The 13,690-nt window shown below is 46.5% G+C and overlaps 1 protein-coding gene across 15 annotated transcripts in view; it reads left to right on the top strand.

Annotated features, from left to right (window-relative positions):
- The window catches only part of NAV2 (neuron navigator 2), a 763,895-nt gene that overhangs the window by 532,481 nt on the left and 217,724 nt on the right, over positions 1–13,690 (top strand). For all 15 annotated transcript variants that reach the window (XM_051824899.3, XM_002708951.6, XM_089310702.1 and 12 more), the window contains one exon: positions 4,773–4,939. In XM_051824899.3, coding sequence (XP_051680859.2) covers positions 4,773–4,939 — 167 coding nt within the window. The remainder of the gene's footprint in view (positions 1–4,772; positions 4,940–13,690) is intronic.

Below are 13,690 nucleotides of genomic sequence, written 5' to 3'. Positions count from 1 at the left end.
CCTGGCGTATAATCACTGCACTAGAAATAAGCAATAGAGCCACTGTGGTGATTGAGGTTGATCTGGGCCAGGTAAGGCAACCAGGCCACTTCTAGCAGGTCACATAGAGTGGGTCTCAATGTAACCCTCTTGTGGGATGGAATCGGCGGGCTTGGAGTTCAGGCTTCTCTGCCTAGCTCCTGAAAAGCAGATGCCATGGGAGTTAGAGATTTAGCATTTAATCATCTTGTCTGGCAAAATGCAGCTCCAGTTACGACCCCCCACCCCCACCCCAGCATGTGCACACAAGCTACCATCCTTCCCGGGAGGGGTCACCCTCTACTCCCAGCCTTTGAAGTGGTTTTGGGGGGAAGCACTGCTTTTCTCCCCACTAGCACGTACAGTGCGTGGAGTGAGGATGCACTGGTGACGCAGCAGGAATGACAGTTTTACTGCCCTGCCGGCTCGCCTCCGCACATATTGGAGAAGTTGACCGTGGCCGGGTAGCAGCAGAATTTTTCTCCTGCCTCTCTTATACCACTTTGCTTAAACTTTTTTTTTTTTTAAAGCAACACATATGTGTTTCAGAGAACCCCTCTGTGCCCTCTGTCATGCTCTAACTGTGTGTGGACGTGGATCTTGGCAAGGAGCTGTTGGAAGCTCCTGGTGCTGTATGTGACACAGCCTGTCGCACTCCCCCTCTCACCCTTGTTCTCCAGCAAGGCAGGCACAGTGGGCAGCATCTGTTGTGGTACCCACAGCTGTTCTGCAGGAGCAAGACCAGTTCTGCAGCAGTTGGGATTCTAGGGCTGCAGGCAGCAGATGCTTCCTGGCTAGGAGTTGATGGAAGTTCCCATGGTACATGAGGATGTTAACATTAATGAACTTCAAAATGTTAGCCAGAGGCCCAGCGTCTGTGTCACTGCTAAACTAGAAGATGTTCTGCCCTCAGCCTCCTTAATTAATGCTTCTTCCCTGGAGGGTAGGACAGCGTCTTCAAAATGTGACCTACAAGGTCTTGCTCTGACTCTTCCTGCTTCTGCGGTCTCACTTCCTCCTGCTCGCTTGGTCCCCCGAGTCCTAGCACACGCCAGCCCTGTTTTTCCTCTGTAGTTTTCACAAGCTTTCCCTTTGCCCGGGACTTGCATCTCCTAGTTCTCTGCTCGGTTGCCATTCACTATGCTGGTTCCTGCTCTAAGGTCTCTTATCTGGCCCTTTGCAGACCATCCCACTGACTCTCCAGATCATCACTTTCCTTTTCTGAATTACTTCTGAACTGAAAGTATTTTATCAATGAAAGTAGCATCGATATCGGCCGAGGTCAGCCAGCCCCATAAGATCTCAGTAAGATTAAGTGTTCCAGCTTGACCCCAACTTCTGTTTGTGGAAAAGCCCGTGGCCTCCCATGATGGCTTGGGAATCTTAGATTCTTGTGGTCGCCTCTGCCTCTGAAACCCTGCCTTTGGAATCCTGTACTTAGAATTCCGTCTGAATGCTTTCATTTGTGAATTGACTCAGCATCCCAAGCAGCATTTTGTTTTCCTAGAGGATGAGTTCTTGCTTCGCACTCACCATGCATTCGTTGTATGTGAGGCTTTTATAGGTGAGGTGGTTGTGCTGACGCTTTCAGGCAGATGGAGAGGCCAGCTTTGCAGCTAGTAGCAGTCTGAGCCCATTCACAGCAGAAACTGAGTTTAAAGAGTCACTCACCGTAGTTTCTCTCTGAAACTTGAAATTACTTAATTTCCACCTGATTTTCCAATTTGCTCAAATCCAAAGGGCTGTCCTGACCAGGGTGCAGTGGTGATGGTGGTGGAGAGTGACATGAGCCAGCATGAGCTTTGTGGTACAGTTGGATGCTCATGTGCCAAGCATCCTCCACTGGACATGTCAGCCCTGTTCCAGCCTCTCAGGAACTTCTTGTCCATGTCCCAGAGAACTTGGCACAGGGCAGGTACCCAAGAGCCTGTAAAGATGCCCATGTCCCCATCACAGTGCCTGGGTTTGAGTACCAGCTCTGGCTTACAACGCCAGTTTCCTGCTAATGCAGACCCTGGAAGGCAACAGTGTTGACTCAAGTAATTGGGTTCCTGCCATCCCCATGGGGGACCTAGATTGCGTTCCCACTTCCCAACTTGAGTCCCAGGGAGTTGCAAGCATTTGGGCAGTGAACCAGCAGATGGGAGCTCTCTCACTCTCTGTTACTATACCTTTCAAAGAAGAAAAACTTGGCACAAAACTTGTATATCCAGAAACCATTTGAAGGATGTACAATCCTATCAAAGAAGCACCTGAACCTGATCAGATACATACCTGGGAAACCCAGAGCTGTCTTATCAGCTTAACCAAAACCAGGAATATTTCACTCTAGAGAATGCGGCCCCCACTAATGCAGAGATGCCCCAAGTATTGGATGCAGTAGTTTCTCTTCTGGAATGTTCTTAGGGAGATGGCAAATTCTGCTTTCCAAAGCCTGTCTTGCCTCTTTGAAAATGTTGGTTTCAGAGTCTTCCATGTTGATTTCTGTCTAGCTTTTTCCTGATAGTTAGATGTAGACCCATCTATTTTATTTTTTTATTTATCTGATTGTTTGTATACTGTAGTGTGTTTCCTTTAGAACAATGTCTGATTTCCTTATGAGCCTGTGCTCCAAAGAGAGGATGAGAAGGGAAATCTAACACTGAGTACTTACAAGCCATATGTTAAGTCTGATTTCAAGTTTACAGCTATTCTATCGTATAGGTTATGATTATTCTCACTCTTCAGTGTGGGACGTGAATCTCACACTTGCCCAACGTTTACTGTATGAAAAAGCCCATACTCTATTTGTCATACCATGCTGCCTCACTGGGGACCAGACTGCCTACCTGATTTAAAGTGGTGCTTGTCCCATCCCTGGGCTGTCCAGAAATCCCATGTGGTCCAGTGCTGGGTCAGCACACTGGGGGCTTCTCAACTTTGAAAAGAAAGCACCTTTCCCTTCCTCACTGCTTTGTGCTTCCCAGCTCTTTGCAGCCTCCCCACTGAAGTCGAGTGCTATGACCTGCCTTACCCTGCACCACTAATACCATTGCTGTGACATCATCTTGGAGCAAGCCTGTAATCCTTTTCCAGACCTATCTGTGGGCATAAAGACTCCTGCAGGCTCTGGTTGTGTTAAATAAGTCCAGCCCCAAGGAGCCCCCTGTCAGCCCCCGCAGAAACTCTGCTGTTGAAAGTGAGAACTCACATATCCCTGACCTGAAGGGCTTGGAGGACATGGTTTGCACTGGAAGCAGAACAGAGGGGTACCAGGCTCCCCTCGCTAGCTATCTTTGATCACTTGTGCTGGCTACCTCTGGCCCCGAAGCATAGACGCTGGCCCTGCCGATTGGTTGCACCCCGTTCTGTGCCTGTCTCTGTGGGGTGAATATCTTCCCCAAATAAGGCAGGGTAAATTAACAGAGCGGCAGACCCTCCCCGTGCAGCAGGAAGCTCTGCCTTGAAGTTTCACTGCCACTTGTTGGGGGAAGAGCTAACCCCCTCCATCTCTCAGAGCTCCCAGTCAAGGAACTGGGCCAGCTTTTTAACTGTATAAATTTTATAGTCCTCTAACACCAGCTTATGTTCTTTGTTTACTCTCCAACCATCTTTCTTGCTCAGCCAACAAGAAAAAGTTGAAAGTGATTGCCTGCTTCCATCTAAAACGCTTCCAGACCAAAGACTTCTTTGGTGCTTACAGAGTTGCATGGAAAGGGAAAGCTGAAAGCTTTATGGGTTGAAAATTCAGACTTATCACCAGATCTAATGCTAGTCGGCTGAGATTCCAGTGGCTTTTAAACACAGCTAAGTGGGTTTTAGCTGAAAAATATAATGAAATGTTTCATCATTTCTTCATCTTTCAACTTTGATTATTGGAAACAGCCTGCTTAGTAAGTCCCTGGACCAAAATTCAGATTTGGAGAAGTCTTAGGCTTAACTCTTTGGGGAGTGGGCTGTGATGTCTTTAGACATATTACAAAGAAGTCTGGTGGCTCGATTTCTCAAACCACCCAAAATGAGGTGTTTTATTTAAAGGGAAAATGTGTGTGTGTGTGTGTGTGTGTGTGTGTGTCTTAGGCTAACAGATTGTTGCTGGTTTTACAGAAAGAATGTATGATTTTATCCATCTACTGTGCAGAAAAGCTGGCTTCAGCCTCAGAGAAGTGCCTAGAGAGACAAGTTGTCAGGTGTTGAAGGGAAATATATGTCTGGACAAGTGTTTCCAACTAGACCTTAAGTTTTCATTGCAGATGTGTTGGCTTCTGCGTGGTAGCAATGCACTTTCTTACCGTTACAAACTTGAGTCCTTTTTTTGATCCTGACATCCCTGGATTGTGGCAAACACTGTACCTACCAGAAGAGATGCACATGAGGGAAAGCAGGTGAGGGCCTTCTGAGGCCTTTTATGTTTCAGACCTGGTAGAATGAGTGGTGACATGGTTTAGCCCTAATTGCAAAGCAAGAATGCTCGTCCTGGAGGAAGAAGAAAGATAAGCTTTGTATTTGTAATCAGCAGACATAACCGTGCATTTTCTCTTCAGAACTTCTTTGCTCAGAGGAAAGCAGTTCACATTTGCTGTAGGATTTTGCTGGGGTCATTACTAGCCTGGTTGGTTGTAGTAGTTCCCCCAGCTCCCTTAACTGGCAAAACTCCACAGACCCAGGGTCTGCTATGGTTTCTTTTATATCCTGCATGGTTGCAATTCCTTCCTTCTGAGACACTGCTGTTTTCCTCAGACTCAATGCATTACCCTGTTGCATTTGCATTTTAGACTTCCAGGTCCTACCGCGAGAGTGTCCGCTGCAGGCAGTGAGGCCAAAACACGCGGAGGATCAGCCACTGCTAACAACCGACGCAGCCAGAGCTTTAACAACTATGACAAGTCCAAGCCAGTCACCTCCCCACCCCCGCCACCACCACCAAGCAGCCACGACAAAGGTGAGTCTCTTCTTAAGGGTCCCCTGTGGAGGCAACCTTCATCGATCTATTTCCTTTGGGTGAGTTTGATTGGGGGGGAGGGTTGCAAATAGAGTGGTGAGAATGGGTGACAAGGGCATACTTGGCCTTAATAAAGCTGGGGAAATAGTGCTGTCTGTATAGTTTCCAGCAAGAATAACTATGTGTTTGGATGGAAGCTCCTAAGACACCTGGCTACTACAGATAGAAGCAATGCAGCATTTGGCCTTTGAAAATAAATCTTTGTGAAATATGTTCCATGTAGTAGGTGGCTTTCCAGAAATGCAAGCTTCCTGGAGAGTGCATTTTGTGACCTGATAAGCTGTTTGCTCATCAGAAATTATGTGAGGGGAGCTAGGACCAAAGAGATTTTCAACCCTTTGAAACATCAGGAATGTGGGTTGGCTAAGTGGAGATCTTGGTTACATATAAGGAGTGGACAACGTTGCTTTTGGGGTTGTGATGATGTGAGTCTTGCCTTAAAAGGATGTGATTTTTTCACTCTTCATAGTACTGAGCTTTGTGGATGGGGAAAAAGGTGACTAGCCCTGTGGGAGGGTCCTACACAGAAGGCAGTAAAACACCCTGACTTGCTTCGGCCTGTGTCTCTTGAGAAACTGAGGCAGGGCCGTCCTCCATCCCAGCCAGGCAGAGTAGGCGAGCCTTCTTTGGAGGGTGTTTTCAGTCTATTGGAAGCATCTCCTGCCTGGTAGTGCAGAGGATTCCTGTAGCTGTCCCTCCATTTCCCTGAGGCCCAGGGGAGCCAATCCTCCCAAAGTGAATGGGGGAGCCTCCTGCCGCGAAGGAGCCCAGCACCTGTCCACCCACTCCTGCAACCCAGAATCACTGGATCACTGGGTAAACATTGCTTCTCCCCTAAACAGTAAGCACATGAAGGAAACTTATGCAGAGCTGTTGGTTGGCAGAAGGATTCCCACCAAGACACTGGGAATTCCACGACGAGTACTAAAGCCCCAACAAGACGCCTCAACCGGGCAGGAGTTTGTGATCCAGCCTTTGGTTTCTGCCTAATGCAAGCCATTTTTGCTTCCCGCTCTTTCTTTTTTTCCTATTCCCTTCTTCCCTTTTCTTTACCATACCCAAGCGTATTCTTTTTAAAAGTGTGCTCAGATTACAAAAAATAACATGTGCTTGTAAAATGGTATCTATGTATATATAGACACACACACACATATATATACTCTCAAATAAAAGTTCTCTTATGTGCTTCTTCAAAAATACCAATATAGAACCTCCTACACATGTCTTTCTAGTGCTTTCACACTGCATTTATGTATGTGTGTGTAGATTTATCTATATCTATCTATATAGATAGATTTTTATTGCTTACATCAATGCATAAAAGTTAAAATTTTTGAGTTCCTGCTGTGTGCCTTGTTTTACAAAGGATGAAACTAAATCCAAAAAGGTTAAGTCATTGATGAGGGCATCCCAGAGATAATGAGAGGACATGACTTTGAATTCAAGTGCTTTGGTTTCGGAGCCAAGATCAATACTGTGCTTTCTTTGGACATTGGAAATGGATACCTGAAGCCTTGCATGTTGAGGACTGGCTAAGGATGTGCCAGTCCATACCTGAGGTGAGACAGGGGGAAGGTGCTAAGCCAGCCCTGTGCAGTTCCTGTCCTTTGGTGCGCCTGTTCATTCTTAGTCTTTGGCCATTTGGGAAAATGCTGTCATAAAAATGTCTAAAGGATGAATGTGAGACCAAAGTCCAAACACTGAGAAAATGAAGGTGAAAGGCAAGAGAAGATAGGCGTGGGAGAATACTGCATTCCAGAGTCGCAGGGCCAGTGGGGCAGCCCAGGCAAATGCTGCGAACCAGTGCTGGGACAGCCACTAGTCTGTCCCTACAGTCAGCAGGGATCCCCCTGTGTGTGCCAGGGAGCCAAAGAGCAGTAAGTCTTCTTAAAAGTTCTTGTTTATTTGAGAGGCAAAGAGAATAAGAGGTGAGTAGGTGAAGAAGCATGAAGGCTCCCATTCATTGGTTCACTCCCCAATGCTTGCCATGACTGGAGCTGGGCCAAGCCAAAGCAGGGAGCTATAAGCTCTGTCTGGAATCCCTATGTGGATGGCAGAGACCCAAGTACTTGAGCTGTGACTGCCACCTTAGCAGAAAGCTGGAGTCAGGAGTCAGAGCCAGGACTGGACCTAGGTACTCCTGTGTGGGATGTGTGGGTCTTAGCCAGTATCTGAAGTGTTAAGCCAGGTGCGCACTCCACGGTCCACTTAAAGCACTGTAATTGGGAATTCTAAGAGGCACTGCTCCAGGAAAAGACTTCACTATCTGAAGAGAGAAGTGCAAATCATTCTCTCTTACTAAGTACATATTGCTTGCCAGAGACCTTGTTTGGATTATCTGACCTGATCTTTGCAAACATTCTGTGAGGTAGAGACTGTGAACCCAGTTTTCAGAGAGAGAAAGTGAGGCTAAGTGAGATGAAGTCATTTGCTCTCACTGGTAATTAAGCACTAGAATTCATACCCATATTCAACGCCAGGATTGCTTCTGTCCTGTCCCCTAGGAAGTGTGATAGGAGAAGCAAGTGAGGTCGCCCATGTGAATTTACAACAATAAGAATGCTGGCTGTGGTCCTGGTGTGGGGGAGAGTGCACTTGCTACCCTTCTCTGCTTCTCTGCAGGAGTTATGGAACAGGTGCCTGGCAGGCCTGTGGTAGAGGGCTGGAGACTGCAGTGTTTCCTCCTCCATTATTCCGGGTCCTCTACCTTCTGTCTTGAACTTGACCTCTTATTTGCAGCTCCTGGGGTAACCAGTGTATATGCAAAATACAGTGTGTGGAGAGCAACTGGAAATGACTCACCTGCCCGGCCATGCATCAGACCCCGCAGGTGTCTTGGGTACAGAGGGTCTCATCCCTTGCCTTGGGAAGCTCCTTCATGGGTAGGGATCCACTTGTGAACTGATAAACTGCAGTTCACTGGGGTTGGAGGGTGTTTGAGGTGGGAGCTGTTTGCAGAAGAGGCGGGTCCTTAGCATGACCTGGTTGTCAGTGCAGCTTTGGGCTGAGTGCGTCAGGCCCTGACTGGGTTCTGGCCTGGCGTTCCACTCTCAGGCGAGCCCATCTGTAGGCTTTTGAAGAACTGTGGTAAAGTACAAAGTACATTAACCGTCTTCACCGGCTTCTAGTGTGCAGCTTAGTAATGTTAACTCTGCTCGCGTTGCTAAGGCAACCAATGCTGAGAACTTTTCCATCTTGCCAGACAGAAACACTGTACCCATTAAACGATCACTCTCCACTCCTTAACCCCCAAGCAGCCCCTCACAACCACTATTCCACCTTCTGATTCTATGAGTTTAGCTGCTCTAGAGAGCTCCTGGAAGAGAAATCCTATAGTATTTGTCTTTTGGTGACTGCATTAGTTCACTTAGGGAAAGGTCCTTGAAGTTCATGCATGTTGTCACATGTGACTCATCGACATTAATGTGTGATCCATGGACCCAGGAATTCCAGTCCTAGGAATGATCCCACCACGTCGAGAAGTTAAATGAGCATTTATTATTCTCTTCGTAATTGACGAAGCTATTACAACACTTAGTCTCAATATTAAAAAAATAGTAAGAAAGATCAAGAATGGGGCAACTTTTTAAAACCCATAAAGCACTTTATACTTTCTGGGGAAATCAAAGATTTCTCTTAAAAACCATGCTGCCTCTTGTCATCCTCACTGAATTTGGTTCTGGTTATGTAGAATAGTCAGTTGAGATGCGAAGCTGGAGACAAGGGAGAGATAATACTTCCACCCCAGGGGAAGAAACCCCGAGGCTCACACCGAATTCCTTGCTTGTTCTGTAACACGGTGACCAAGTGTATCTAGAAATCAAAAAGTGTTCCTGTACCGTTTCCCCAGAGACTGACTTCCGATCGGCCTGTGAGGTCTGGAGGGAGTCGTGCCAGCCTGCAGGAGCCCCTGCTAGCTGCCTGTGGCATCCTTGGCTGACCTGGGTGATGGGGGAGCAGAGCAGGTTTTGGCTGTGAGAAGTCCGTGCGCAGGGACAGCTGGGAGGCCCGCGGGTTGCTCACTTGCTCTGTTGATTAGGAGTGGCCCTAGGGCCCCAGACCAGAATCTTGGGTTTTCAGAGCAAGGACATAGCTGTCATCCTAAACATTTGTGACACTGTTTTCCCTTCCTTCCACCCTCTGGCTTGCATCTTCTGAGTAGGTTAACACTGCCAGGAATCTAGTACATTTGTAAATTATCATATGAATTTGAAACATTTGGCATTCCTAGACTGGCTTCAATGCATATGGAAGGTGCTGTCTCCTGAATAATGCAGTTTTCTTCATTTATAGAAAGCCTCCATGGCTTTATTATATTTTAAAAAAAATCATGTAAAATGTTAACCCAAATTTCTGAGAAGATAAAGAACCCTATTTAATCCTAGAAACAGCTGCTGTTAACTGCTTAGCTTATATTATTTTTATGTGTATACTATCACACTTTGATATATAAAATTTCCCTGTTGTTTTGCTACTTGCCAGACACTGTGATAAAGTGTCTTGTAAGAAATTACTTGTTTAATTCCTCAGGAGCTCTGTATGTATACAAACACACCTGCATATTGATAAGACTTTTATGAACATTATGAATAGGGGTCAGTGTTTCACCTTGCTGTTAAGTTGCCTGTTAGGATGCCTGAGTCCCATATTGGAGTACCTGGGTTTTGATACCCACTGATTGGCTCCGGAGTCCAACTTCCTGCTATTGTAGACCCTAGGAGCAGCAGTGATGGCTCAGGTGATGGGGTTCCTGCTACCCACATGGGAGTTCCAGGCTTCAGCTTCTGGCTTCAGCTGCTTGGGAAGTAGATGCGAATTCTCTTTCTGGCTCTCCTGCCTAATAAATGAATGGACTAATGAATGAAATTGTAAATAAATATAAATCACCAGTCATAGACAGCACATATATATACACACACACACACACAAACACACACATACACATACTAATAGGTCATTCTCTCTTCATAATAGTTGCACAGTATTCTGTTGTATGGGTTTTCCTTAATCACCGCCATTGACATGACTTTTAATTTTTTGGTATTACAAAAATAGTATTGAGATTAACATCCTTGTTTGTCTTTTCACATTGTATACAGTTGTAATCAACCATATCAGTAGAATCTCAGCATTAAAGTAAACACAGAGTTTAGTTATCTTAAGACTTTCAAGTTATATTCTCCAAGAATTATACCTATTTTATTGCCATGAACAGTGTATGAGAGGGCTAGTTTCTCTACACACTTGATACTGCTTTGTCACTCTGTGGGACCAAAAACAAGAGTTATTTTAAGAAACCGTTTGATGAAGCTGGCTTTGGTCCCTGGCACTCACTGTGAGGACCATGGCGTCAGCAGAGTCCACAGATCCCCTGGGCTTGAAAGAAAGCTCTGTGCTCACGAGATACTTCACTTCTCCAGCCTCAGTTTCCCTCTCTGAGTGAATCTAAAGTCGTCCATCACTGAGCCTCTGGGAAGTGTGGCTGGGTTCTTCCCCTGGCATTGCTGTTGGGCTTGTCTCGCACGAGTGTCACCTGTGCTTCCTGGTGGGCCCCCTCCTCTGGCTCTCCTTCTCCGTGTTCCTCCCTGGCTGTTTGTTCAGTCCTTTGTGTCCTGGGTGCAGGAGAAGAGCCAGGCATGGCTGGGGGCAGCACTGGGTCACGTGTGAGTAGCCCTGGGACCGTGGGTTTGGAATCTATATAAGCATGGTCACGTTGTGGTTGGTGGAGCAGGTTATTTATCTGAGTTAGGGACTGGAAGATGTAGCCATGGAGACGTCTGTGTCCTGGCATTAACTAGGATTCTGATGTAATAGTACAGTGTGACTAGAGGGAATTAATTTAGCATCCCATGTCATGCAGGAAAGAATTTAGGGGGCTCTGTTTCATGAGGTCTGTTTCATTTGTTCACTTTGTCATCCTTTATAGAGCACCTGCTAACTGCCCAGCAGATGGCCAGTGTAGGGACAAGGCAGGTGATGACACACACTCTGCTTCCCAGGGGCTCCCATGCCCAGTGATAGAGAAGTGACCACAGTTGTGAGTGGAAACTTGGTCGTAGGAAGGTGCAGAGAGGACTTCCAAGAGGAGCGACTGTTGGCGTTGATTTCTATCCCCAGAGTTTCGCTTAGAGAAGGAAGGGAAGGTGGACAAGGAATGGGTCAGCCCGCTCTTCTGGTCCACGTGTTAATCTGAGAGCCCACGTCTGCGATCACAGCTTTGTTAAACTTGTGTTCTGGCAGGCCTGCAGAGGGCGTGTGGGGCAGAGGTTAGGGGCCAGTGGTTCTCAGTGACATACAATCATCTGTGCTTGGGAATCAACTGTGAAGTTGCCGTGACCTTCTGGCCAGAGCCCCTGGTTGTTAGAAGGTTTAGGGAAGAGGCATATTGATACACAATAGGTTGACTTGGTGGAATTTAAAGGATTCTCTGGAAGTGGAATTCAGTTAACATTAGACCACATGTTGACACCAGGAGGCCAGGGTGGCTTGGAAGCTGCCAAATATGGGGACTTCACAGAGTACTGGAGAGAAAAATGGCCAACAAGTGAGGAAGCTGCTCCAGTCCCTGGGCCAGAGAGCAGTTAGCTCAGGAGAGTTATTTGCAATTAAAGAGAAAGTGAGTCCCTTGAGGGCGACTGCTCAGTTGTCTGAGTGGTCTGAATGCTGGCTCTGCTGCCTCCCAGAAGTAGGACTTTGAGCAGAGACAGTGGTCACCTGAGTATCTCGCTAGGGTCACTCTCCAAAGATCATCACGGACCCTACTCGGTACCGTTCTACTCAGAAGGATGTGGACAGAGATCACAGTTTGCTGGCAGGGGCTGGTGTTTGTCTTCCCTGGGAGTGGTCTTTACAGCCATCTAGCTGCTGTCCTCCTCCCCAGCAGGTAACGTCTCAGGTGGAGGGAACAGGATTTGAATCGGGCAGGTGCATGAGTCACTCTAGCTTAAAAGCCACTTAGCTCACAGGAGTCCATATCTCATCTAACAGCTCTGTCCGCATAACTTCTATGGCCCAGCTGGTGATAACAGCACTCACAGAAGCCCACAATGATTGGGTCCTGAAGCCACATTTAGACTTCACTTACAATTCTTCCCATGCAGAGGTGGTTTCACCCTCAAAGGTCATTTTTACCATGAGTGATGTTGGTTGGTGATCTAGATGACTTTCTGTCTTTACCAACAGAGTTAGAAGGTTAGCCCAAGGTCAAATTCTACTGCAGAAGAAGAAAAGATTTTGCTGAACCTTTGCCAGCAGTAAGACACCTCACCACTCAGAGTTTCAGTTTATTTATCTGTGACATGGCAACAGGCTATTCTAGTCTTAATGACAGGAGAAAATTATAACACATTCTTTCTAGTTTTTGGAATAACCCAACCCAAATGATCTGTCTTCTTTACCTCTCCATGGGCTGCAGACATGTCTATGAAGGGTTTGACTTTTAGATGCTTCCTTGTAGCTAGGGGTTATTGGCACCATGGGTGTCATTTGCCAGGTGTGAGCACATTGCTAAGCTCTGAACACTGGAAATAGTGTGTACTCAGTTGGTTTGTTGCCTGAGAATGGTATCCTTCCACGAGTGAGCCAGTGGTGGTTACAGCTCCAACGCTAAGGACGGGTTTCATTTGTATGGTTAGCATATAGGTTGCATTTCATACCATAAATTCCTTTTGTTCTTAAAAATCTCTTATTAACAATGTCTCATGGAATAGATGAGAAGTCCCCAAACACATGGCAATTTTTTCCAAAATAAAGCCTTGTTCTGTCATTATATGCAAAGTGCCCACGGGTGATTGTCAATAGTCTAAGGCTCACAGCTCAAGTCCCATGATATGGTGAAGGAACCCTGGTAAAGTCAAGACTCTAGGCTGTTGTTTCTAATGTATTCTTCCTGAAACTGCTAAACCACCACCCCTTGGGGTCATTGCTAGGAACTAAAACCCCCAGGGTGTACAAACCTAGTCTTTTTAATTCAGATTTCAGAGTTAGGGGCCAGCAGTCTGTGTTTCATGCCATGTAATTCTTAGGGCACTACCATTTGAGAACCCTTGTCCTAGCAGGATTTCTTGGTTCTCTTTGAAAGGGAGCACTGCCTTCTAATAGCCCTTCAGTCCCTAGCAACTACTCTGTAGTATGTTGTTAGGGAACATGCAGATGACATAGCCACCTCCAGACTGAGACGTGACCTACAGCAAGAGTGCAGTCGGTGGGAACCATTTAAACGTGCAGCACATTTTGTCATGCACGTGTTCACCTTTACTATCAGTCACCAACTTATAGTGGGTAGACTGACTTACTTGCATGGATTATTTTTTTAGGATTTATTTGTTTATTTGCAAGGCAGAGTGACGGAGGGAAGAAGAGACAAAAGATCTTCATTCATTCACTGGTCCACTCCCCAAATGGCCTCAACGGCCAGAACTGGGCCATGCCAAAGCCAGGAGCCAGGTACACCATCCATGTCTCCCATTTCAGTGGCAGGGGCCCAAATACATGGACCATCTTCTGCTACCTTCCCAGGCATACTAGCAGGCAGCTGGATCAGAATCGGAGCAGCTGGGACTCAAACCAGATATGGAATGCCTGTGTCGGCAAACAGCTGCCTAACCTGTACCACAACACGAGGCCCTCTGCATTGATTTTTATGTCTTCTCTTGATTTTGTACCACTGCTTTACTAATCCTTAGTGAAGTT

Source organism: Oryctolagus cuniculus, chromosome 1, assembly GCF_051225735.1.
Source record: "Oryctolagus cuniculus isolate XC-2025 breed Fujian yellow rabbit chromosome 1, ASM5122573v1, whole genome shotgun sequence".
Classification (NCBI taxonomy): domain Eukaryota; kingdom Metazoa; phylum Chordata; class Mammalia; order Lagomorpha; family Leporidae; genus Oryctolagus; species Oryctolagus cuniculus.
The sequence above is the reverse complement of the archived record's forward strand: the minus strand, read 5'-3'. Positions and strand labels throughout refer to the sequence as shown.